At 43.6% G+C, this 24,906-nt stretch overlaps 1 protein-coding gene across 1 annotated transcript in view; it reads left to right on the top strand.

Moving 5' to 3' along the window:
• Nucleotides 1-9,798: 9,798 nt before the first annotated feature.
• TMEM236 (transmembrane protein 236) overlaps nt 9,799-24,906 on the top strand; it is a gene marked incomplete at both ends in the record, with an annotated part of 48,072 nt that continues 32,964 nt past the window's right edge. The window contains one exon of the mRNA XM_084871358.1: nt 9,799-10,055. Within this exon, the coding sequence (XP_084727484.1) occupies nt 9,799-10,055 (257 nt within the window). The remainder of the gene's footprint in view (nt 10,056-24,906) is intronic.

Here is a 24,906-nt window from a genome sequence, read left to right on the forward strand (position 1 = left end):
GAGTTCATAACAACACAGAATATAGTTTATTAAGAAAATGCTCAGACAAAATTTCATAGTTTGAGGTTATTGGCATCTTCTGGAAAAAAAAGAAAAGTAGACTGCATTGATCTGTCAAGGTGTGTGTTTTAATTTCTTTTATTTTCAAAGATAAGCCTCTCGTGTGGGGTATGTTATACCACAGTAAAAGTCGTTCCTGCAGCACGGAGCTCACAGTCTTCCACAAAAACATCCTTCAGCATCAGGCCTGATTCCACCAGCAGGCATAATGTTAAGTCACCCAAAGGTATTTTTGTTTGTTTGTTTTTTATTGATGCTAGAAGAAGGGAGGGATGAAGGGGTGAGGGGAGAGGGGAAGAGAGGGAGACATCGATGTAAGAGAGAAACATCAATCAGTTGCCTCCCACATGTGCCCCTACCAGGGATTGAACCCGAAACCTGAGTGTGTGCCCTGACTGGGAACTGAACCTGCCCCACCTCCTGGTGTATAAGATGATGGCCCCGCCAACGGAGCCACCTGGCCAGGGCTCAAAGGTTTTTAATTACTGAAACTCATAGGTTTGTTACTAGTCTGAGTTGGTTTATCAGCAATTTGATAATGACTGTAATATAAGTTCAAAGTATTACAAAAAAAGGTCATATAGATTAAATACCTTAGATCAGATCCTAAATAGACGTTAAAAATAGAAGTCATATCTAGGCTATTACCTCTGTGGGGCTGATTTAACCATTACATTTTGTTTACTTCTGTCTTTAGAGTATTTAGCTACTTCGATTAAATGGATTTATCCAAGCATAAGTAACACAGGAAAAATAACTCATAAAGTGGCAAGACACACCAGGCTTTTAAAAATGTTTTTATTGATTTCAGAGAAAGGAAGAGAGTGAAACGTCTTTGATGAGAGAGAATTATCAATCAGCTGCCTCCTGCACGCCCCCTTTTGGGGATCGAGCCTGAAACCTGGGCATGTGCCCTGATTTCCTGGTTCATGGGCCACACCTGCCAGGCACTCCACATGGTGTCTGAAGCACCCGCAAACAGTTTTATCTGTAAACATGTTTATTTAGTTCCCAGTTTCTCAGTGTGGCAACAGCGCGTAGCTGAAAATGGCATGCAGCCGATGTCTGAGCACTGGTAGCCCTGAGGTGACTAGGTGGGCAGGAAGGGCATGCAGAGCAGGCCTGGCTGCTGTTTTTGGAAGTCATGCTTACAAGATTGGCCCTTGGCTGGCATTTGGGAACTTGGATTTTGGGAGGGTTCCACCATTCCCAGCGCTGATAAGAGTGGCTCACTGTGTCCAAACTATTTGCACAAACAATGTGGTTTGTGCTGAACACCAGTTTTCCTTCTGGTAGCCTAGAATTCGGGTACCTGGCAGGCAAAGAGTGCTTATAGGACCAATAAAGGCCCCAGGCACCAAGTCTAATGAACTTTCCTGGTTGGCAACATGTCACATGTGGCCACAGCTGGTTGCTAGGGAAATTAAACTCAGCCGCGTCACTCTATTGGGAGATGACTTTTGGAAGCTTGTACCTGGTTTCCCCTGGACTTTCCCTCATGCACCTTCTCCCTTTGCTGATTTCCTGTTGTGTCCTTTTGGTGTAGTAAGTCACAGCCATGCGTACGGTACGCTGAGCCCTGAGGGTCCTTCTGGTGAGTCATCAAAACTAGGGTGGGGTGTTGGGGCAGAGAGAGTGTGTTGGTCATTTTCCCACCCAATCATTAGCATAGTACCCTGTTTCCCCGAAAATAAGACAGTGTCTTATATTAATTTTTGCTCCCCAAGATGCGCTAGGTCTTATTTTCAGGGGATGTCTTATTTTTCCATGAAGAAGAATACGGTACACATTTATTGTTAAATGAAATAAAGGAAATTTATTACCTGTATACGGTACGGTAGTACAGTAGTTGTCAACACAAACCAGACAAACTGTGAATCCTACAGTATCAAGAATTTACTCATTTATTCAATGACAATCATGTCATCATCTTCTGGAACATCATCATAACAATCCAATTCCTGAATTTCCTGGTGAATTTCTTGTGACTCTATTTCTTTCAGAATCAGTGGACCAAATCTCTCATGTTTAGTCTAGGGGGGCCTTATTTTGGGGGGATGCCTTATATTTCACTCAGAAGGAAATCTGTAAGTAGCTCTTATTTTCGGAGGATGTCTTATTTTCGGGGAAACACGGTAGCTAGGATAGAGTCCATTCACTTCATTTGTGAATTCATTCTGTCACTCATACAGTCAGCAACTATTTATTGATATCTTACTCTGTTTTGAGCACTAGTCTAAATATGAGTATATAACAGAAATAAAAACTGGTAAAAATTCTTGCCATAAAAAACTGATATTCTGGTTGAAGAAACAGACAATTAATGTAATACATATATCAAACACTTTATTATTGTTAAGTAATAAGAAAAAATAAATTAGGGAGAAGGATAGAAAATTTGGGGTAAGCAGTCTTACTGAGAAAGTCGTTACATAAAACCGTAAAAACGTAGTTGGCTTTTTGGATATCTGGGGAAAGAATAGCAGGCCAGAGGCTGGGATAAAGAATGTGTGTTTAAAGAATATTGAGGAGGGCAATGAGAGTGAGAGTAATAGGAGAGAGCGGTGGTGGGGGAGATATGGTGTGGAATATTGAAAATTCTGGGAAAGCCTTGGTGGTGTACTCTAAATGAGATGGGCAGCCACTGGGGTCTCTGACAAAGAAGAGAAAAGTTGATGTACTTATTCAACGTTTGTCAGACAAAGTGAGACAAATATACATAGCATAAGAAGCCATGTTACGTATATACCTTTAGAGTCTAAGTTTTAAAAGGGTGATTCAGGTTAGGAGATTCTACACCCTCAAATTTTTAAAATATTCACTTAAAAACTGCAAGTAAAGCACAATCTGCACCACCCAGTGGAGTTAGGGAGCATTGCAGTTAGTAAACTATTTGGAAAAGTTTTTATCTACTTAATCAAAATAACTGGATAGCTGTCATTTTTGCGTGCTTTGTGAGGATAGGGGCACGACTATTAATTTCAAGTTATTTTATGTTAAGTAACGAAAAAATTGAAGAGCTTCAGACATCAAATTCTTAACTGCAGATTCAGGAAGTTTTGTGAACTTTGGGATGAATGTACACAAATTAATTAGGACTGTATCTATATTTAAGTAGATCTTATTTTTTTTTTTTAAGTTTGTTACTTTGGAATATTGATAGTCATACTATTATTATCTCCTGAAAAATAAAATCTGAGAGTCATTGTACAAATGAAATCACTTCCTCTTTTCTTTAACACTCTATTTCTATTTAAACTAGGTTTTATTTGAGCCAAACTTATGACATGCCTAGAATCAAGATCTTAAATGCTCCTTTTAAAATTTTATTTCTAATTCTCAGCTCTCATTCATTGATAACCTCTACACACAATTTGTGTGATGGCTATGTGGTGGGATGGGAAGTATTAATTCTTTCTTCCCTTTTTTCCTTCCTCCCTCCCTCCCTTCCATTTCAAGAGCTGAACAATTATAATAGAAAAGCATATATAAGGGAGCATTAATATTTTTAAAGAGTAAGGACATTCTCTACATTTTGTTAAATTCAAGAATAGAGTCACTAGATAAATACTGGATATTAAAAGGGTTTCAAAAGTGAAGCCTTTGATCTTACAAATGTATTTAATAGCCAGAGAGATGAGTGTGTGTGTGTGTGTATATATATATATATATATATATATATATATATATATGATAAATTTACTGTAGTGTAGACTATGATAACATAAATTGGTAAAAGGGGCCTATATCAAATGGTGAAGTAATCTAACTGAATCCCCTTCCAATGAATCATTTGGTGACACTGCTTGTGAGGAGCAGTAATGTCTTTTGGAAATTGTAAATAACCAGTAAATTGGGCCCAGGGACACGCTGCCACCTCTTCCCCGGGCTCTTCCCCAGGCTGGCCTGACCCGCAGAGCCGTCTCCTGCCACCGCCTCCTGCCTCTTTGCACACCAACCCCATAGGATCACAGGAAACAAGCCACAGATATGCCAGGACATTCCTGGAAGTTTGTACATTTTGTTTCACAGTCGCTACACCGAAAACAATGAACAAACTTTGAGATTACAAATGCTCGTGCTAACAGTTTCAGAGACTTTCAGTTTTGACTTCCTGCCCGCAGGAAGGAAATGACAGCTGGGAGTGTGGAGAACAGGTGCTCCCTGGACAGCATATCTTCTGCTTACTAAAATAAAAAGCACTGCATCAACACTCCCGCGTGGAAGTGCGCGCTGACCGCAAGGCTCAGCCTGTCCGCCACAGGCCCAGCTTCAGAAAGCCAGACACGCTTCCTACCAGGAAGTTGTTAAACCCAGCGTTACAGAGCAGAGTAGGGACACAATTTTTTGAGCCAGTCTTGAATGAATTTAAGCAAAAAATTATTGGTGGTTTAAAAATGCCCCCTGCATGTCCTTCCAATTATTGGAGGTGTAATTGCATGGTGAACTCATCAGGGGACTTATCAATAGAAGGAAAAGAATCGGGATTGGCATAAACTGAAGGCTGGGTGATTTTAAACCCTCTTTCTCCTTCCATTGCCTTTTTCTCCAAGTCTAGGGTCTGGCATTATTTCCTCCCAATAGCTTCATGTTGGCATGACGGCGCTATGGCAGTCTTTTCCTTTGCCAAGCTCACCTATTCCTCTGTCCCTCGTGGAGAAACTGTCCCTGCCTCCCATCTGGTATGCAAAGTGTAGACAAATGGCCCTAGGAGGACTGAGGACTAAAACAACTGAAGGCTGCACCTTGGACCGGACAAATACCAGACAGTCCTCTCCAGCCGCCTCTGTTAATGGTTCCATCCGTTAATGAACATGCCTTTTTGAGGACACATGGGTTGGAGAGATTGGGAAAGATATTGTAACACTGGGACTTCTAACGTCTTTGTGAGAGCTTGCAAAGGGGCATAGTCTCTTCCTAACACACATGGTGCAAGTAAGAAACTGCCATCCTCTAGCCCTAGCTGGTTTGGCTCAGTGGATAGAGTGTCAGCCTGTGGACTGAAGCATCCTGGGTTCGATTCTGGTCAAGGGCATGTATCTTGGTTTCGGGCACATCCCCAGTAGGGAGTATGCAAGAGGCAACTGATCATTGTTTCTGACTCTATCCCTCTCCCTTCCTCCCTGTAGAAAAATCAATAAAATATATTAAAAAAAAAAAAAGAAACTGCCATCCCTAGGAGCTTTTCTTTTCTCTCTTTTCTATAGTGACTCTAAGAAGCCATGGTCATGAAGGAAGGAGGCATGGGGCTGGAATTGGGACCATGCAAGGAAACTGAAGCTCGCAAGTGAACAGATTGCATTGTGACAGGTTGTATGTGATTTCTCCTTCTGAAAGGGTCAGCAATCCGCTGGAACAAAAGAAGAGTTAGTTTGTCAAAGCCTAACACAGCCCCACTGCCCACCACTCCTCTTGTGCTTTCATCTGCTCGTCCCTTCCTCCCACAGATGAGCACTGGTGGAGGGCACTGTGCGGAGACCTGGCGACGTTCTCTGCCTTTGAAGAGCTTTGGGTTTTGTAGGGGACCCAATGCTCAAATGACAGGGAGGGAAGTGTTGCAGCAGAAGCCTGAATGATACAGACAGAGTCTTCAACAAATGTGTGGACGTAAAAGAGGAAATGCTCACTTGGGTTGGGAGGAGGCGAGCAAGGAGAGGTTTCCTACCGGGTTTAAGTGGGGATTGCAGCGAAGGCTCTCCTTCACTCTCTCCTGTGAGATCTGAAGGCAATCAAACTCAAACCCAAATGCCCAGCCAGGAAACAGTTCCTCCAGGTCTTCTCCCATCTTCTGTTTGCCCCTGGCTATTTCACTGCTCCTTAGTACTGCCCTTAAAGAGATAAAGTGGAAGTGAAATTTGTTTATTTTGCTTCTACTGAGAAGTTAGGGAAAACAAATTAGTGGAGGAGAGGTAACAAAAAAATAAAGCACACCATTTTTATTAAGTGGAATTGCTTTGTTTAATTGATTTCTTTGAGTCTAAAGTTATTTTCTGTTTTTTTTTTTTTTCTTTTTTTTGCTTATGGAATGTTGCAATGATACAGATATTAATAAATAAAATGAAAACCCCCTCCACCCTACCTCACCCATTCTCCAGGGCCAGCACTGTTAGCAGTTTGATGAGCACCTTTCTGGATTTTTAAATCTACATTTAAATTCACAACTATATTTTAAAACAAAAATGAGATTTTGTCATCCATATTGATATACATATCATCAACCACGTGCCTTTCTCTATCAACCCTCTTCCCAACTCACTATATCATGAACTTTCTTAGGACTATTTTTCAAAGGAAATGTCATCATATGATGCAGAAGAATACTGTTCAATCTGTAGATATAGCTTTGAGTCAACAGGAAAATCAAGATAGGTCAAAAGTCCCCTCCGCCAGAGGCCTTCTCTGATCAACTCTACTTGGACTTTTCTGGTCCGTCCTCTCCTCTGAAACACCAGTAGTTTTGCATATTGTTTCCATATGATATCTGCCTCCTGCTTGTAAACATATTCTTTTGTCTTATACAAAGCTCTTTTGATTGCAAAGATCAAAGTCCCCATTGTGTAAGAATGCATGTGAACTGGAAAACTCAACTGAGGGACTGGTCTTTCTTGCATCTCCCTGTTGATTTGTTCCAGTTGCCTTTCTGTCTACCAACTCTTCTATTCCCTCACCATTTGGCTTCTACTTGTTCATTAATTAATTAATTAATTCATTCATTCATTCATTGGTTCATTCATTCACTCAGCAAGTAGTTACCGAATATCACTGGCATGCTAGAAGTGGTTCATACAGTTTGGGCTGTTCCAATCTTAACTTGATGAAAGTCATGGGCTCTTTTAATTCCACTTATTAAATTCTCCCCATGTTTCTTAGTTGTTCAAATTCCTAAGGAAAAATGATTGGCCCAGTGTGTGCCAGGCCCATACTTAGATGTCCGGACATTCCATGGCCCAGAGCCTGTTCATCCTGATGTGGCCGGAGAAAGCTCTCCACAGACCTAACCTGCCCGGCTCACTCTGTAAATGTCCTCAGGCCTTACTTGCGCATTCGTGTCATCTCCCCACCCAGAGTGGAAGTCAATACTAACTGTGTGGCTACCATGACCTGCACACAATAAGTTTTCAATGAACAATGTTAACAATCTTCCCTTTGCATGGAGCTGGGCTCCTGGTGGGCAGTGGGGGAGAATAAACCTCTCTCCCACTCAGGAAAGCACAGCTAGTTTTCACAGCACCCCGCGTGGCAGAGAGCAGCAGATCTCATCACAGGCATGCTCACACTCTTGGGTGGTTTTTGAAAGTAAACATGGAGAGCGATCGGGAACCAGAGGAGGATTTATAGGTAAAAAATATAAAGTGAGTGTCAATGTTAATTCCCATACATGGAAATAAAATGTAAGCATTAATATGTAATTACAGACCTGGGCAGTTTCTTTTCCCTGGAGCCATGATATTTTCATTCAACTACTGTCTTCAAATGACCAGGTGATAATTTCTATTAATACACAAAGTGTGTATAAGAAATTGTAATACAATATAGCATTGATGATTCAAGACTGAGGGTTAAGTTAACAGAGGGTTAACATAATTTGTGCTAGTATAATTTATTTTTATGTTAATCCTCACCTGAGGATATATATATTTTAATATATTTTATTGATTTTTTACAGAGAGGAAGGGAGAGAGAAAGCAAGTTAGAAACATCAATGAGAGAGAAACATAGATCAGCTGCCTCCTGCACACCCCCTACTGGGGATGTGCCCACAACCAAGGTACATGCCCTCCCTTGACAGGAATAGAACTTGGGACGCTCTATTCATTGAGCCAAATCGATTTCGGTCACCTGAAGATATTTTTTTCCCCATTGATTTTCAGAGAGAGTGGAAGGGAAGGAGGGAAGAAGAGAGAGAGAGAGAGAGAGAGAGAGAGAGAGAGAGAGAGAGAGGAGAAGAAGAAGAAGGAAAAGGAGGAGGAGGAGGAGGAGGAGGAGGAGGAGGAGGAGGAGGAGGAGGAGAAGAAGAAGAAGAAGAAGAAGAAGAAGAAGAAGAAGAAGAAGAAGAAGAAGAAGAAGAAGAAGAAGAAAGATGATGTGAGAGAGACACATCGATTGGTTGCCTTCCACACGCTCCTGGACTGGGGCCAGTGATGGACCTGCAACCCTTCAGATAGCCTGAGGCCCTGGCTGACTCATCCTGCAGTGGGAGGGCAGCAGGTGCGACCTCTCAGAGCCACCACCAGAACCCCGGTCCATCTGAGAGCCAGACAGTGCAGGGCCCCATCTGCGAAGGGCCTTGGGATGGAGGAGTCGAGAGGAATATTGGCTTGCACCAGGCTGACAGCAGGTACACAGAGCCATCTGAAGAGCAAACATGTGGGAGGATTGGAGAGCGTGTCTGGGTGCAGTGCTCTCAGCACTCCCGCGCCATGTGTTTGAGGACGCTCTCATCTCTCACCAGGCTCCTCCATTGCTCCCAGCTGGCTTCCTGCCTCCAGATTAGTGTTGCTCTTGCCCTTCCTCCACACCTGCACTCCTCCCCTTTCCAGATGATTAAGTGACTCCTCTTCAGAAAAACATTGCCTACACACACACACACACACACACACACACACACACACCCCAAATCCTTTATGGGACATTTACCAGCTGACTTTTTTGACATCACCTTCTCATTTCCTGCGGCCACACTGGACTCTGTAACCCATTCCAGCCACATTGCTCCTTTTTACTGCCTGAAATGTCACTGCCACCCAACACCTGCCACCCATCCTCCTTGTCCTGCTCGTTCCCTCCCCTTCCCACAGCCCAAAGAGGAAGTTCTCTTCTGGGTTACCATAGCATTTAGGTTATGATTCTGACCTCAGCTACTTTTTGTTGCCCGGGGGTTTGTTTTCTCCTGTGGACTGTGAGCATTTTCAGGGCAGGAACCTCTGTCACTCATTCATCCTCACACCCCAGCACCTCCCTTGCAAAGTGCTCACCACAGGTGCTATGGAAGGATAGTCAGGGAAACAATTGTATGTTAAGCATATGATACACTTTTGGGCTAGATGTAAATAGCTCGTAACTTAGTGTCAATCCCGATAATAGGTTTGTATTGCCATGTTATTTTCCTGGCCAGCAAAATAAAAATAAAATATAAAAATAAATACATAGCAATTTGTGTGTAAGAACAAATAAACAATTGAAGTACCAGGAAGAAGTCTGGTTAGAAAGCAGAATAAATCCAAGCTCCCTTTGCAAGCACACTGAAGAAAAATGAGGTGTCATTTTCCAAAATGAAGACTCGGGTTTTGGATAGTTTGCTTTGCCTGCCTGTATTTGCTTAGATATAAAAATAGGGGATAGGATTCCCTTTTAACTTTAAAGTTATATTCTTCTGATGATTCTACTTCACAAGTGTTGTTACACAACCATTTTTGTGCTCAAAGGAGCAATAAAAGCTCCATGAAGATACCTCTTTTTTCACAGGGCTTCACAGCATGTTCTGAAGTCCATCTGACTTCTAATAACAGATGTGCAAACACTCGAGGTGATCACTTCCACAACTGCTCTGTTTCTTTAAGAGACCTCGGTTGTTAAGTTGGAAGATCACTGAACCATAGGAGGGTCAATAAAAGAATAAAGTCACTGGTTAGTGATTCAAGTACAAGGAACTTGATCCTAGTTCATATCTGAGTGTCCATATGCTGCTCACAGTCAGAGGGGGAGTGCCGGGCCCGCGGCTGCTCGCACCAACCGGAGATGGCTTCGGGAAGACTCATCAAGCTCGTGGTGTTTGAGCTTCTGGAGTTTGCTGCCTTCTCCATCCCCACGCTCGTGATTGTGGAGCAGTTCGCCACTGCCTACCAAAACTCATGGAACCCGCGAGAGAAAACTCACTATTGGCTGATCGTGTCCTGTTCCATTGCCTATGTGGCTTCAGTGAGTCTATTGATTTGGGTTCCCATAAAAGTTCTCTTGTACAAGAAACATCATCTTTCAAAAAAAATTAAAGGATGGTAAGTAAAAAAATTCTTTATCAGGGAATCCCTCGGGTGCTTTCAAAGATATCTTCTCATGGACTCTGTGTAAGGACGTTAGCTTAGCAGAAATGTGCATAGTGTAAGATGAAGGAGAAGTAACAATCACTGTCTCTATAAATGTAATAATCTTATAGAATCTTCCATATTTCGTGTGGGGTTCTTTTTACTGATTGGTAATAATTAATTCCATGTGTTCATAAGATAGGCGTTAACCTGACTGCATGAAACTGTGAGTAAATGTAACACTTAATTCCTTTGTACACCAACTGGAAAAAGTTATGACAGCTAATTTATAGAAATAGTAACCACAGATTAGAGTATAGAATTCCACTTTTTAAAATATAAGTCTTTATTTTTCAGATTATTACGGTTGTTCCTCTTTTTTTCTCCCTATAGCTCCCCTCCACCCAGTTCCCACCCCAACCTATGCCCTTCCCCCTCACTCCTCACTGTACTCGTCCATAGGTGTTTGATTTTTGTCCAGTCTCTTTCTGCACTCTCCACACCCCCTACCCCTGAGAATTGTCAGTCCACTCCCTTTCTATGCCCCTGATTCTATTATATGCACCAGTTTATTCTGTTTGTCAGATTTTTTTCACTTGATTTTTAGATTTACTTGTTAATAGATATGTATTTGTTGTCACTTAGTTGTTCATAATTTTTATCTTTACCTTTTCTTCTTCTTCCTCTTTTTAAAAAATACCCTTCAGCATTTCATATAATACTGGTTTGGCAGTGATGAACTCCTTTTGCTTGCTCTTATCTGTGAAGTTCTTTATCTGACCTTCAATTCTAAATGATAGCTTTGCTGGGTAGAGTAATCTTGGTTGTAGGTTCTTGCTATTCATCACTTTAAATATTTCTTGCCATTCCCTTCTGGCCTGCATAGTTTCTGTTGAGAAATCAGCTGACAGTTGTATGGTTACACTCTTGTAGATAACTAATTTTTTTCTCTTGCTGCTTTTAATATTCTCTCTTTGTCTTTTGTTCTTGGCATTTTAATTATGATGTGTCTTGGTGTGGTCCTCTTTGGATTCCTTCCTGGACTTGTAAGTCTATTTCTTTCACCAGGTTGGGGAAGTTTTCTGTCATTATTTCTTCAAATAGGTTTTTAATATCTTGCTTTCTCTCTTCTTCTGGTTCCCCTATAATTTGAATGTTGGTATGCTTGAAGTTGTCCCAGAGGCTCTTTATACTATCTTCATATTTTTGGATTCTTTTTGCTTTTCCAGTTGGGTGTTTTTTGCTTCTTTGTATTTCAAATCTTTGACATGATTCTTGGGATCCTCTAGTTTGTTGTTGGATCTTTGTATATTATTCTTTATTTCAGTCAGTGTATGCTTGGATGTGAGGGCGATCTGGCTGCGACATCTGTCACCCCATTGATCGCCAGGGTTGATTCGGCTGATCTGGCTGGCTAGGCGAATGTCCCCCTCCTCCCTCACCGATCCATGTGCGTCCCTCCCGAAGCTGCGCGCTCGGTCAAAGAAGACGACTTTCCCCCAAGAGGAGAGGACCGGTCTTCGGTCAAGGGTATATGAGTAGCTGCGCTCCCCTGCTAGAACTTCCAAACAAGCTCTCAAGGTCAGTCAGTGTATGCTTAATTTCTAATTGGTCCATTTTTATATCCTGGAAGATCTCACTAAATTTATTGAAGGTTTCTAGAAGATTCTTGAGTAACCTTATAACTGTGGTTTTGAACTCTATATCCTGTAGTTTGCTTTCCTCCATTTCTTTCATTTGTGACATGTTTCTTTGTCTCCACATTTTGGCTGCTTCTCTGTGTTGATACGGTGGCTTTGTGTGCTATGTGTCCTATAGGGCCCAGAGGCTCAGCCTCCCCAGTCATCTGAGGTGGATGTTCTTGGTACACCCCTTTTGGGCTGTGTGCACATTATTGTTGTAGTTAAGCCTTGATTGCTGTTGGTATCACTGGGAGGAATTGACCTCCAGACCAATTGGCTTTGAGGACCAGTTGTGTCTACCATGGGAGAACTGCTGTGTTGGAGACACCCTTATGGGGAAGGACTTGCTTCAGTGGGACTTTGGCACTCACTGAGTCTGCCCACTGAGTGTGTCTCTTATGGATCTGAAGAGTTGTAATATGGTGTGGTCTCACTTTGACCATTGGATTGCACTGGTTCTTGGATCTCCAAGGAGGTGGTAAGTCAATCCCTATCTGAGGTCACCCAGCAGGAGCTACAGAGAGACCTGCAATTTCCTCCTCTTAGTTTGGGGTTTGGAGGTGCCCAGATGAAGCACAGCTGTGAAGCAAGGCAGGCTGTTGATGAGCCGTAGCCTGTCTTTTGAAAGCTTTGGGGTTCTTTGACCCAGCTTCAGTTTGTAAGGTTAGGTTGCAAAAGGCCAGGCAATTCACATGCAAATGCTTCTGCACACAGCTTGGGTGGGGTTGTAAATTGGGTTGGGCATGTTCTCAGGGAATCACTGAGTGAAGCAGATTGCAATGGCTGCCAGTCTACTCTGTCCAAGATAGGTCCCTGGGTCTCTGTGTTCCGAGGCCCTTTGCAGGAACAATGAATGCTGTGACCACCTCTGAGAGAAAGCCACCCTTGTCTTCTGCCCTGATGCCAGACAGTCCAGTTTCTCCCTGCATGAGTTTTGGTCCCCAGAGTCTCACCTGGAACTGGAGTTCAGAGCAGTCAGGAGTTTGTATCTCCCTCTGGATTGAAAAAGACCACAGCGTACCCGGTTGCCAGCCAGTTTTCTCATGCACACACCTCTGTATCTTGGCTCTTCTTTACCTCTGCACCTCCTACCAGTCTAGATACACTTTTCTCTTTCCTTCTAGTTGTAGAACTTCCTCTCAGCCAGCCTTCCTGTGGTTCTGGATGATATTCGTTTTTTCTTTTAGTTGTAGTTTTGATGTGGTTGTGTGAGACAGCAAGTTCATGTGTTTACCTATGCTACCATCTTGGTTCCCTCCCCAGAATTCCACTTTTGTATAAAACTGAAAGTAATGTGTATTTTTAAATGTTTTTAATGCCTTGTTTGCAGGTCTAAGGCATCTTTTGACCACTAACCAATTGAGATTTTTATTTATTTATTTTATTTATTTTATTATTATTTTTTAAATCAATCTTTATTGTTCATATTATTACAAAGGTTCCTCATTTCTTCCCCCCTCTACCAGGTTCCCACCCCACTCTCCGCCCCCTCCCCATCCCCCATTGTCCTCATCCATAGGTGCAGTTTATGTTCAGTCTCTTCCTCCCTCCCTTTCCCTGATAGTAAATCCCTTTTCAGATAGTAAATCAGTTACTTAGCATTTTCTCATATCAATAATACCTCCACATGCCCAATGATACATTTCACACAAAAGACATTTCCAAATAGGTCAACCAGCCTCAACCAGGCCCCACCCAAGGCACTCACAGATCAACATCCCAGCCTTATACTAACTCAACACATCCAGATCTAAGCCTTCATCACTTGATTCAGCAGACCCTCAAGTTCCCAAAAAAGTTTCCAGCCATGTCTGAGAGGCAGCCTTGGGGCAGGGGCAGGTGAGGAGCGAGCTGTTCCGGGCCTGGCTGCTCAGGGCCTGGCCTCTGTTGCTCTGGTTCATTCCACAACCAGCTGCTCCGGGTCTGGTCCCTGCCGCTCCTGACCTAGTTGCTCTGGACTTGGCTGCTACTGCTCTGGGCCTGGCCGCTCCCAGCCTGGCAGCCGCTGCTCCGGGCCTGGCCGCACCCGACCCGGCTGCTCCGGGCCTGGCCGCTCCCAGCCTGGCAGCTGCTGCTCCGGGCCTGGCCGCACCCGACCCGGCTGCTCTGGGCCCGGCTGCCCCGGGCCCGGCCGCTCCCAGCCTGGATGCTCCGGGCTTGGCTACTGCTGTTCTGGGCCTGGCTGCTCCTAACCCGGCTGCTCTGGGCCCGGCCACTCCGGGTCTGGGTGTTCCTGGACTGGCTACCCTGGGCGTGGCTGCTTCCGCCTCAGGCCTGGCTGCCACTGCCCCAGGTCTGGCTGCTCCAGTGCTGGCTGTTGTTGCTCTGGTTCTGGCTACAGCTGCTCCGGGCCCGGTTTCCACTGCCTTGTGCCTGGACACTCTAGGCCTGGCCACCGCTGTTCCAACATTCTGTCCGTTTTTTTTAAACGCATATATGTTGCAATGTTGGCTGGTGAGTTGAGTTCTGACTTAGTCTTTGATTTTTCAAGATCTTCTTTGTATTCTTTCTTAAGTAATTTTACTATCTTTTGTTCTCACTTGATTTCTTCAATTGAGAACTTCTTTGGTTTCTTCCTCCTTGTCCTGGGAGCTCAGCAGGTTGGCCTGTGGCACCCCTTTGTTCTCCGCGGGCTCCTGCACTGCTCCAGCCTGTTGCCGGGGTTGGCGCCGCCCAGGAAGCAGCCCAAGGCCTTGGCTCCATTGCCCGCGCTCAGAGGTCGAAGGCTCAGGGGCACCCCCCCTCACCGGGGGCCCCGTCGCCCGGCTCCCTGCCAGCGCCAGGTTGGCTGGTGTCCGGCAGGGGCTCCTGCTCCCTGTCGCATTCATCCAGTCTGGAGCTTTTTTTTCTCTTTCCTGCTAGGGGAGTCTAGGATCAGAGTCAACAGACTGTCCTCTGCGCGCAGTGCGCGCGACTCTGGGGGCTCTGCTTCTCGCCACTCCCCTGGGATTCCGCCTCACAGCCCCATCTCCCCCTGCTCGAGCCTGGGTCCCCAGGGTCTGGTCCAGGACTGGGGTTCAGAGCAGTCGAAACTGGGGCCCAACACAGCCGGGGCTCCCGTTTCCTTCCCTCCAGGGCAATCCTGCATCAGAGTCAACATTCCTTCCCTTGCAAGCAATGTGCTCGACTCCGGGGGCTCAGCCTTTTGCCGCTCTCCCAGGACTCCACCTCACAGCCCCATCTCCCTCTACTTGAGCCTGGGTCCCCAGGGATTGGCCCAGAACTGGGGTTCAGAGCAGTCTGGACTGAGGCTCAGCGCCGCCGGAGGCCCTGTTCCTTCCGGCTAGGGTAATTCAGCATCAGAGTCAACATTAAGTCCTCTGCGCGCAATGTGCGCGCGACTCCGGGGGCCCTGCTTTTCGCTGTTCGCCTGGGATTCCGCCTCACAGCCCCGTCTCCCCCTGCTGGAGCCTGGGTCCCCAGGGTCTGGCCCATAACTTGGGGCTCAGCGCTGCCGGTTCGGGGGTTCAGCCCAGGCTGGGGGTTTTATTTCCTTCCTGCTAGGGAACGCCGGGCAGCACCCAGCCCTCTTCTCCTTTCCGGCTGCGACCTCTCCGCGCGAGTGCGTGCGAGCGTGCAGCATGTAGCATGTCTCCGTACCTTAGGCTTTTTTTCACCTCCTCTGATTTTCCTTCTGGTTTTCTCTTTCCTTCTTGTTGTAGAATTTTCAGTCAGTCGACTACCTGTAGCTCTGGGCGATGTCCACTCTACATTTTAGTTGTATTCCATTGAAATTGTTGTGTGCTGCTGCAGTTAGGTGTCTACCCTAGCAGCCATCTTGAATTCTCGATTCCCAATTGAGATTTTTAAGCAACTGGCTTCTTTAATTAGCCTTTCAAAAATAATACTTCACTGTGCTCATAAATTCTATTACCTTGGTTGGGAGAAGTATTTAAATAATAATACAAAATACAATAGTTTAAGTAAATTAAGATTTAATATTGATTAACTGACAGTTTAGGGAATGGCTGTACCAACTGATCCATGTGAACATGTGAAGGTATTGAGAACAATCTCTGATATATATATATATATATATATATATATATATATATATATATATATATATATATATTAGATATTTAGATCTGATTCTTTCTCATCTGGGTTATCTTTGTATTCTTTGATAACTTAAATTTTTTTTCATTCAGACCTTTTATTTTAAAGTTAAACAGCATAAAGTACATTTGAATTTTAAGATAACCAGGGGTAGAAATGTAAAAATAATAAATACAAATATGCCTAGACATGCTGTGGGAGGGTGCAGAATGGGAGAGCTGAAGTGTGGTTAGTGAAGTGCTCTTTAGATATGATACTTATGTGGCCTTGAGAATCCCACTTATCAGGGGCTTTCGTTCCCGTGGGCAGAGCTCCCAAGACAGGAAATAAAACATTTGGTTGACTGCTTTTATCAGTGGCATTCAAGGTCAGAAAGAATAAGGGAAAAGTTGCATGAGGCAGAGGAAATAGCACAGAATCAGGCAGATCTAGACTCTCAAATGTGAATTTGGCTATTTTAACATATATGGCAATATAGAGTGTGTCGTGTACCTTATTTGCTAGCTGAAGGTGATGCAAACCTTGACCCAAAGCCTCTAGATCATCTGAGGAGTGGGTTTGAGTTTAGCTGGGCCCTCCACTCCTCATACCCCTGGGAGTTGCTGTGACTGTCTAAGACTCTGGCTGGGCCAGGATGATTTGAGGGCATGGGGGAAGGTCCAAGTGACTGCAGGAGTAAATCAATGGGAAGCTGCCCCGTGGCAGCCCAGGAAGAGGCTCTTTCATTTGATGTTTGTTTGTTTGTTTGTTTGTTTGTTTGTTTTACATGGCTCAAATTCCTAGGACCCCAAGTTCTTTATATAATTTAGGCAGCAAAACTTCCCATATCACATATCATCATCATCATCATCGTCATCATCATCATTAAGCTGTAATTTCTTCTTTAGTCCTCTCTTATGTGCTAAAAGACTGATATATGAATTTAATTTCATTCTATAACACCTCATGCAAGAAGAAATTTATGTTAATCAGCTTAACAATAACCCACAACCTTCGGACCAACTGCAAGAAGAAATTTATGATTAGAGAGGTATGCAACTTTCCCAGTCAGCTAGTGAATGGAAGGGCCAGACTTTGGACCTGGGTCCTTCTGATTCCATGATTGGCACTCCTAACCTCTACCCCGAACTGCCTTTTGAAGTTCCCAGTTTCCTGAGGCAGTGAGTGTGAGGAAGAGAGTAGGTTTCATTCCTACTCCCCAGTGAACATGTTTCTTTTGTACGTCTGCTTTAGGTCATCCTCCTCTGTTAAGGTGTATTGGGCTGTCACAACAATGATATCTTTCAGGAATTTTTTTTTGGAAAATACTCTTTTCTTTCTGTTTGTGGGTGTGGCTGGCTACAAGTGTTCTAAAAAGCTCTAAATATGTGACAGGCTATCTATAATTTCAGTGAGACTGTAAAACTATTTCCTCATGGCCTCATGCATGAGCACTATCATATTATTATCTCTTTCTGGCATAGAAAAGAAGAAATAGCTGCTGAGCAGTATTCTAGGAGTTTCATACATTCTGTACTATTAAATTTGAACTTTGTGACAACTCAGGGAGATATGAGCTAGTGTTTTAATTTCATAGATGAAGAATAGAAACTCAAAGAAATGATTAACTTTGTCAGGTGACAAAGTTCGTAAGTGGTGGAGCTGGGATTTGTGAGTCCAGATCTGCCTGATTCTGTGCTATTTTCTCTATGTCATTCAACTTTTTCTTTCTTCTTTCTGACTTTGAATGCCAAGTCTTCAAGAAAAATTCAACTCTTTTAGTGTCATTAGGATACTAACGGATATTGTGATATTGGGATATTATATATGAGTATATTTCCCAAATGTGTGAATTTGGATATTTTGGGATATTATATACGAGTATATTTCCCAAATGTGTGAATTTGGATATTGGGATATTATATACGAGTATATTTCCCAAATGTGTGAATTTGGATATTTTAACATATGTGGTAATATAGAGTGTGTCATGTATCTTAATTGCTAACTGAAGATAAGCAAAAATAATTGCTACTATAGAAAGTAGGCATTAAAACTATGAATTATTTTTTGACGATAAATAGCTGTTTATGTGAAATTTCATAGATCTATAGCATTTCTATATTGTTGAGGGGCCTATTTGAGAACCTCCCTGCAGGTATATGAGCCCAGGAGGCTGGCTTTCAGAAGGGAGTGAGTCATCCAGCTACTGAAGGGTGTGTCCTGGCAATGCATCTGAGAGGTGCAGACCTGAGTCATCGACCTGCCTGCCAATGTTGTGAAGCTGACCAAGTGGATGTAATTCCCATTTTATAAGGAAGGAAACAGTGTCAGAGAGCTGAAGACATACACACTAAATCAACAGTGCTCCTTCCTTTACTCTTGTTAAACACTTCCTCATTCTTTTAGAATGATTGTTCCTCTTTAGGGATGCCTGTCATAATCCATAACAGACTAGCAGATGATTTGAGGAATAAAACAAAGCTATTTGTATATAGACCAAATTGTATATCCCAATAAGTAAGAAATCCTGTCCTGTAATAACAGTGAATGTGTGAAACCATTGAGCAAGGCTAGCTGGAAACTGGAGCAGACCTCCAAAGAGAAGGTACCTCAGGGCAGAATAATACTGGAGGATTCATAGGGATTCCCGCCCTGCCTTGGGACAAAGGGCTATATATTTCAGGAATTCTCTCAAGTCTTTCAGAGTTTAATTGCTTTAGACATGATATGTCAGTAATCCTGGGCAGTGCCAAGTTTAAAAGATTCCAACATTTTAGACTACATTTTACCTTGCTGAGGTCCTTTGAGCATTTTGCTGTTGATTTCTTTAAGGTAATGAATGAGATTTTGCTGTTGATTTCTTTAAGGTAGTGGTAGTAATAGTAGTTGTAAAATAAGAGCAAATTTAAAAAATATATATATTTTATTGATTTTTTACAGAGAGAAAAGGAATGGATAGAGAGAAACATCGATGAGAGAGAAATATCAATCAGCTGCCTCCTGCACACTCCCTACTGGGTATGTGCCTGCAACCAAGGTACATGCCCTTGACGGGAATCAAACCTGGGACCCTTGAGTCCACAGGCCGATGCTCTATCCACTGAGCCAAACCAGTTAGGGCAACAGCAACTTTTATTGAAGAGTTACTATGTGCCAAGCATAGCTGTAAACACATTACCTCTATTATTATAATTAATTCTCTAACCTTTATATGTAAGAATACTTATAGTGTCCACTTGACAAATGAGAAAATTGGGGCACAGAAATTAAAAGACCACCTAGCCAATGAGTACTGGAGTCAACATTGACCCTAGTTGGCTGGTCTCCTGAGCACTTTCCTGTTTCATAGCAGCACACATACGTGATGTGCACAGCACCAAAAACATCTGGGCACTGATGGGCAGACGGGCCAACCTCAAGGAAATCGAGCTTATTTATTATTTTTAGATATATTTTATTGATTTTTTTACAGAGAAGATGGGAGAGGAATAGAGAGTTAGAAACATTGATGAAAAACATTGATCAGCTGCCTCCTGCACACCCCCTACTGGAGATGTGCCTGCAACCTAGGTACATGCCCTTGACTGGAATCGAACCTGAGACCCTTCAGTCCATAGGCCGATGCTCTTTTCACTGAGCCAAACAGGTTAGGGCTCCAGCTTATCTTTTCAGCACCTCTGAGAATGTCATCGTAAATTACCATGAACTAAAGAAACAATTGTGCTTAACTGTTATTTCTTCTCAGAGCACATCTCTCTGTGGGTCTGTCATCTTGAATTCCTCAGTAGTAATAATTATGTGATACCTGACTACAGGCTTTCTCTTCCTTGTCCACTCTCTCCATAAACCAATAAATCAGCAAGGGTATATTTACTTTTGCATTTCTTTCCCAGCACATGCAATAAGTCACCAGATTCTGTTAATTTTTCCTCTTTCGTTTCTCTTGCATCAGCTTCTGGTTCTCCATGATTGTTTTCCACTATCCAGCAAGACCTTTATTTCCAGAGACACCTTACACTGTCATGGTTCCCCCAATTTTCATAAGTTCCAATTCACTGTCAGATCATTGTTCTCGTTTGTTTTGTTCAAGGAAGCATGAGGAACATTGTATTATCCCAAACTGGGATTGGCAACCTTCACCAGCAGGTGTCCTTATCCTTTGCTTCTCTCTACTCCCCTGTTTCCTCGCAGTCCTTGTCGACAGAAAATGTTTTCTGCATGTCAGTTCCACCACTTAAAAATCTACACTTCCCTCACTTGTATAATGCAGGGTTGACATCATACTACAGAATCCTAAGGCTGGACCACACCTAAGAATTTGTCTGCTCCAATATTTCTCACAACACAGGTAGACAGTCTACCTTTGATTTGAAAGGGAATTCACTACATTTTGATGTGATGTATTGACTTCCATGCCAACTGTGTCACTTGTTTCATGACTGAGGGTGTGACTGATTAAAATTCCTTGAAAAGCTTGCTCTCAATGCAGTTTCCTCATCTCATGCCTTGGCAACACTCATAAGCCTGTAAGTACCTTAAAGCCAGAGTGTGTCTTTCGTGTATTTCTAGCCTTAGAACAAGTGCAGGAGAACATTTAGATGAATAGGTCAAGGGGTAAATACTTGAAATATTTTTTAAACCTGAATTCAAGAATATACTCTTATCCTTATGAAATACCATTGTAACTGATTTTAGTCATGTTTTTAATCAATTGCAGTCTTCTGGATCCTGATTATGTCATTCAAAATGCTAGCTGTCCCACTTAGTTTTATGTCCTCTGCCTATAAGAGGACACATATCTTCCTCATCTCCCAGAGCTACCAGTAAAAGTACTAGATGGGCCAAAACCAGTTTGGCTCAGTAGATAGAGCGTCAGCCTGCTGACTGAAAGATCTCAGGTTCAATTTCGGTCAAGGGCATGTACCTTGGTTGTGGGCACATCCCCAGTAGGGGATGTTCAAAAGGCAGCTGATCAATGATTCTTTCTCATCAATGTTTCTAACTCTCTCTCCCTCTCACTTCCTCTCTGTAAAAAAATCAATAAAATACATTTTTAAAAAAAGTATGGCACAGTTTTAGTAGACATCTCCAGGTTAACTGGGATCCACTAGTCCATTCTCAGGGTTTGTTGGAATAGCTGTGAATTTATGTAACTGAACTTCCTTTCAGTTCCCATTTCTCACTCACTCAGTCCTTCGATTAATAAACATTTACTGAATAGCTGTTGACTGCCTGGCATTTACGACCATCCATTCTTTAACTTCTATCTGTTTTTCCAAACTACGACCCTACAAAGATTCTTCATCTGGAGAGTACTGTTGGGGAATACCTGAATACACATTAGGTATTGTCTCCTTCCTCAGGGAGTTTGTAGTCTACTGTGGAGACTGCACAGTTACACATTAAAATATTGGAAAGTAATGTAAAACAGTATACACTAAATCACTAAGTAGTATGTGACTGCCTCAAGTTCTTGATGAGCCCAGAGAAGAGAGTCATCACAACTTTGTACTGATAGTGAGGAAGGTACCCTTTTGATTAACTACCCCCCCCCCCCCCCCTGCCTTCCACTTCCATCCCATCAGGTCACTACAGAATGCCCTGCACTCATAGGTGTTCAATACATGTGTGTGGATCCAGGTTTGGAGTAGTCAGGGAAATTCTCACAAGGAAGCTAGATTTGAGCAAAGCTGGGGGCAGGAAGACATTCCAAACATTGATTTAAGTAAAAGGGAACCCAATGAGTTTCTGAGCAGAGTGGTTTCCAAGTTATTATCTGGCCTTTTTTCTATTTACCATGCCTCCTCTGTGAGAGATCTCAAGGTCAGAATTCTTGCTGCATGAACAGGAATCTATCACTCACGTGGCTTGGCCCAGGTCTTTCTTCACAGGCTGCTCCTGGGAGAGTCCTTTTTTTTTTTTTTTAATTTCTATAATTTTAATTTGTCCACTAGTTGGCTTTTTTTTTTTCTTCTTAAATCAAACTTTATTGTTCATATTATTACAAAGATTCCTCATTTCTTCCCCCCTCCACCAGGTTCCCACCCCACCCTCTGCCCTTCCCCCCCCCCATTGTCCTCATCCATAGGTGCACAGTCTCTTCCTGCATCCACCACTCCCCCCCCCCCCCCCCCCCCCCCCCCCCCCCCCCCGGAGAATTGTCAGTCCACTCCCCTCCTGTATCTCTGATTCTATTAGAATCAACAGTTAATATTGTTCATCAGGTTTTTTTATTTCCTTGGTTTTTTTTTAATTAATAAACTTTTATATTTTTAAGAATAAATTTTAAAATCTAATAATTTTAAACCTTGTTTTTTCTGCCCTGGGAACTGAGAAGCAAACTTGTTTACATGTAAACTTGCCCTTAGGCTATCAAAAGGCATAGCCATTCAAATGTAAATGGACACATTGTTTAAAGATAGCTGCTGGCTGGAATTGGATTACCTGTTCTGGGTGGGAAGGGCCCGTCCTCCCCTTTCTCCATTGAAAACAAGGTGTTAGCCTTAAAACCTCTTTTTGGCAAGAGACCCCAAACTTTCAGAACCTTAAATTTTTCAGGTAGTAAATCAATTACTTAGTATTTTCTCAAATCAATAATACCACCACATGCCCAAGGATACACTTCACACAAAAGACACTTCCAAATAGATCAACCAACCTCATCCAGACCCCACACAAGGCACTCACAGATCAACACCCCAGCGCTATAATAACTCAACACATCCAGATCTAAGCCTTCATCACTTGATTCAGCAGACCCTCAAGTTCCCCCAAAAGTTTCCAGCCATGTCTGAGAAGCAGCCCTGGGGCATGGGCAGGCGAGGAGCGAGCTGTTCCAGGCCTGGCTGCTTCGAGCTTGGCCTCTGTTGCTCTGGTCCACTCCACAATCAGCTGCTCCGGGTATGGCCGCTGCTGCTCCGGGCCTGGATGCTGCTGCTCTGGGCCTGGCTGTTTCCGACCCAGCTGCTCTGGGCTCGGCTGCTTCAGGCCTGGCCGCTTCAGGCCTGGCTGCTTCCGGCCTGGCTGCTCCCGGCCTGCTCTCTCCCGGCCTGGCTGCTCCCGGCCTGGCTGCTGCTGCTCTGGGCCTGGTTGCTCCCAGCCTGGCTGCTCCGGGCCCGGCCACTCCGGACCTGTCCGCTCCCGGCCTGGCTGCTGCTGCTCCGGGCTGGCTGCTCCCGACCTGGCTGCTCCTGACCTGGCTGCTCTGGGCCCGGCCGCTCCGGGCCTGGCCGCTCCCGGCCTGGCTGCTGCTGCTCTGGGCCTGGTTGCTCCCGGCCTGGCTGCTCCGGGCCCGGCCACTCTGGACCTGTCCGCTCCCGGCCTGGCTGCTGCTGCTCCGGGCTGGCTGCTCCTGACCTGGCTGCTCCTGACCTGGCTGCTCTGGGCCCGGCCGCTCTGGGCCTGGCCGCTCCCGGCCTGGCTGCTGCTGCTCTGGGCCCAGGAGAGTCCTTCTTTTTGACAATTTACTACTTATGCACGCAGAGCTCTGCTGGCAGTGCCTGATGCAGCCTTTCATTTGTTAATTACACCAAGTCCACAAGTTTTTCTCCTCAGCCAATCTGTCCTCTGGTTTCAGTCTTGCATTAGTTTCAGCCTGAGTACACCTTCAAAGAAGTGTCTACATTTCTAACATAAATTCTATTACTCATTGTATTTGTTTCCTCAGAAGGCTGTTATGACATACAACAAACTTGGTGGCTTCAACAATAGAAATGTATTGTCTCCCACTTCTGCAGCCTAGAAATCTGAGGTCAAAGTGTTGGTGAAATTGGTTCCTATGGAGCAATGTTTCCCAAAGTGTGGTATGCGTACCCCCAGGGGTATGGGAAGAGTTTGGTGGGGGTACACGTTGCACCAGAGTTTGGTGGGGATATGCACTGCACTGTGCTTAGCTGCGCCTAATTCTACGTTCTCATGAGTACGAGGGGTACTCAGCGTTACGAAAATTATAGAAGGGGTACACATATGTCAAAAGTTTGGGAAACACTGATGTAGAGGGTTGTGAGGTAGAATCTGTCCCAAGCTCCCCTCACCGCCCCCCTTCTGTTGTTTTGCTGGTGCTCCATTGCATTTCTTGTCTTGTAGACGCATCACCTGATTGATCTCTGCCTTCACCTCATCACACTCCCTGTGCCTCATCCCTTAGTCTTCCCTTCTTGCATGTCTATCTCCCAATCTTTCCTGTTTATAAGGACATTAGTCATGTTGGATAAGGGCCCACTCTAATTTTAACTTATTACCTCGGAATGACCCTTTTCCCAAATAGAGTCATATTCTGAGGTGTTTGGGGTTGGGACTTCAATATGTCTCCTTTTGGAGACAATTAAACCTATAACAGTCTGCCTTTTTGGCCCCCCCACACCCCCAATTTACATTCTTCCCCTGTGCAAAATAGACTCACTCCATCCCAATATCTCCAAATTTTTAATCATTACAGCATCAACTCTAAGTCAAAAATCTCATCTAAACATCATGAACTCAGAGTCCCCAAACTCATAATATAAATGATCCATATAAGTTATGGATGGAAATTATGAAAAAAAATACGAGAGAGGAAAAAACTATATGAAAAAGAATATGAAAATGCAAAAAAGTAAAAAAGAAAAGAAGGAAGAGAAAAAAAAGTATGAAAAGATTAAAAGGAGAAATATTAATTGAAAGAAAAGAAAAATTAGAGTAAGAAAAGGAAAGAAAAAAATTAGAGTTATGAAAGGAACAAGAGAGAAAAGAGTAAAAGAAATATTACCAAAGTAATAAAAAAGAAGAAAATAAAGAAACTAATGGGGGTGGAAGTGGGGGTGGGGGTGTGGGAGTCAAGCTCTTCTCAGCAGATTTTAGTGCCTACTATGGTTTCCCTTTGGAACCTGCTCTCATGTTGTTTGAGGCTTTCTTTCTTTCTTTCTTTCAGGCTAACTTTCTTATATGCCAGTTTTGTTCCTCCTGGAAGGTGTTTCTGTGCTAGCCAATGTTAAAAGCTTGCACCCTGTTTGAAGCTTTAAGCTATCTACACCTTGTAGCTGCCTCCATTGGGCTTGGTTTCCCATGGGAGGGGCCACGTTGAGCTCTTAGGCTGACTTTAGCAGCACAGGGACCTGGGGCAG

Source organism: Pipistrellus hanaki, assembly GCF_964339955.1.
Source record: "Pipistrellus hanaki genome assembly, chromosome: 1".
Classification (NCBI taxonomy): domain Eukaryota; kingdom Metazoa; phylum Chordata; class Mammalia; order Chiroptera; family Vespertilionidae; genus Pipistrellus; species Pipistrellus hanaki.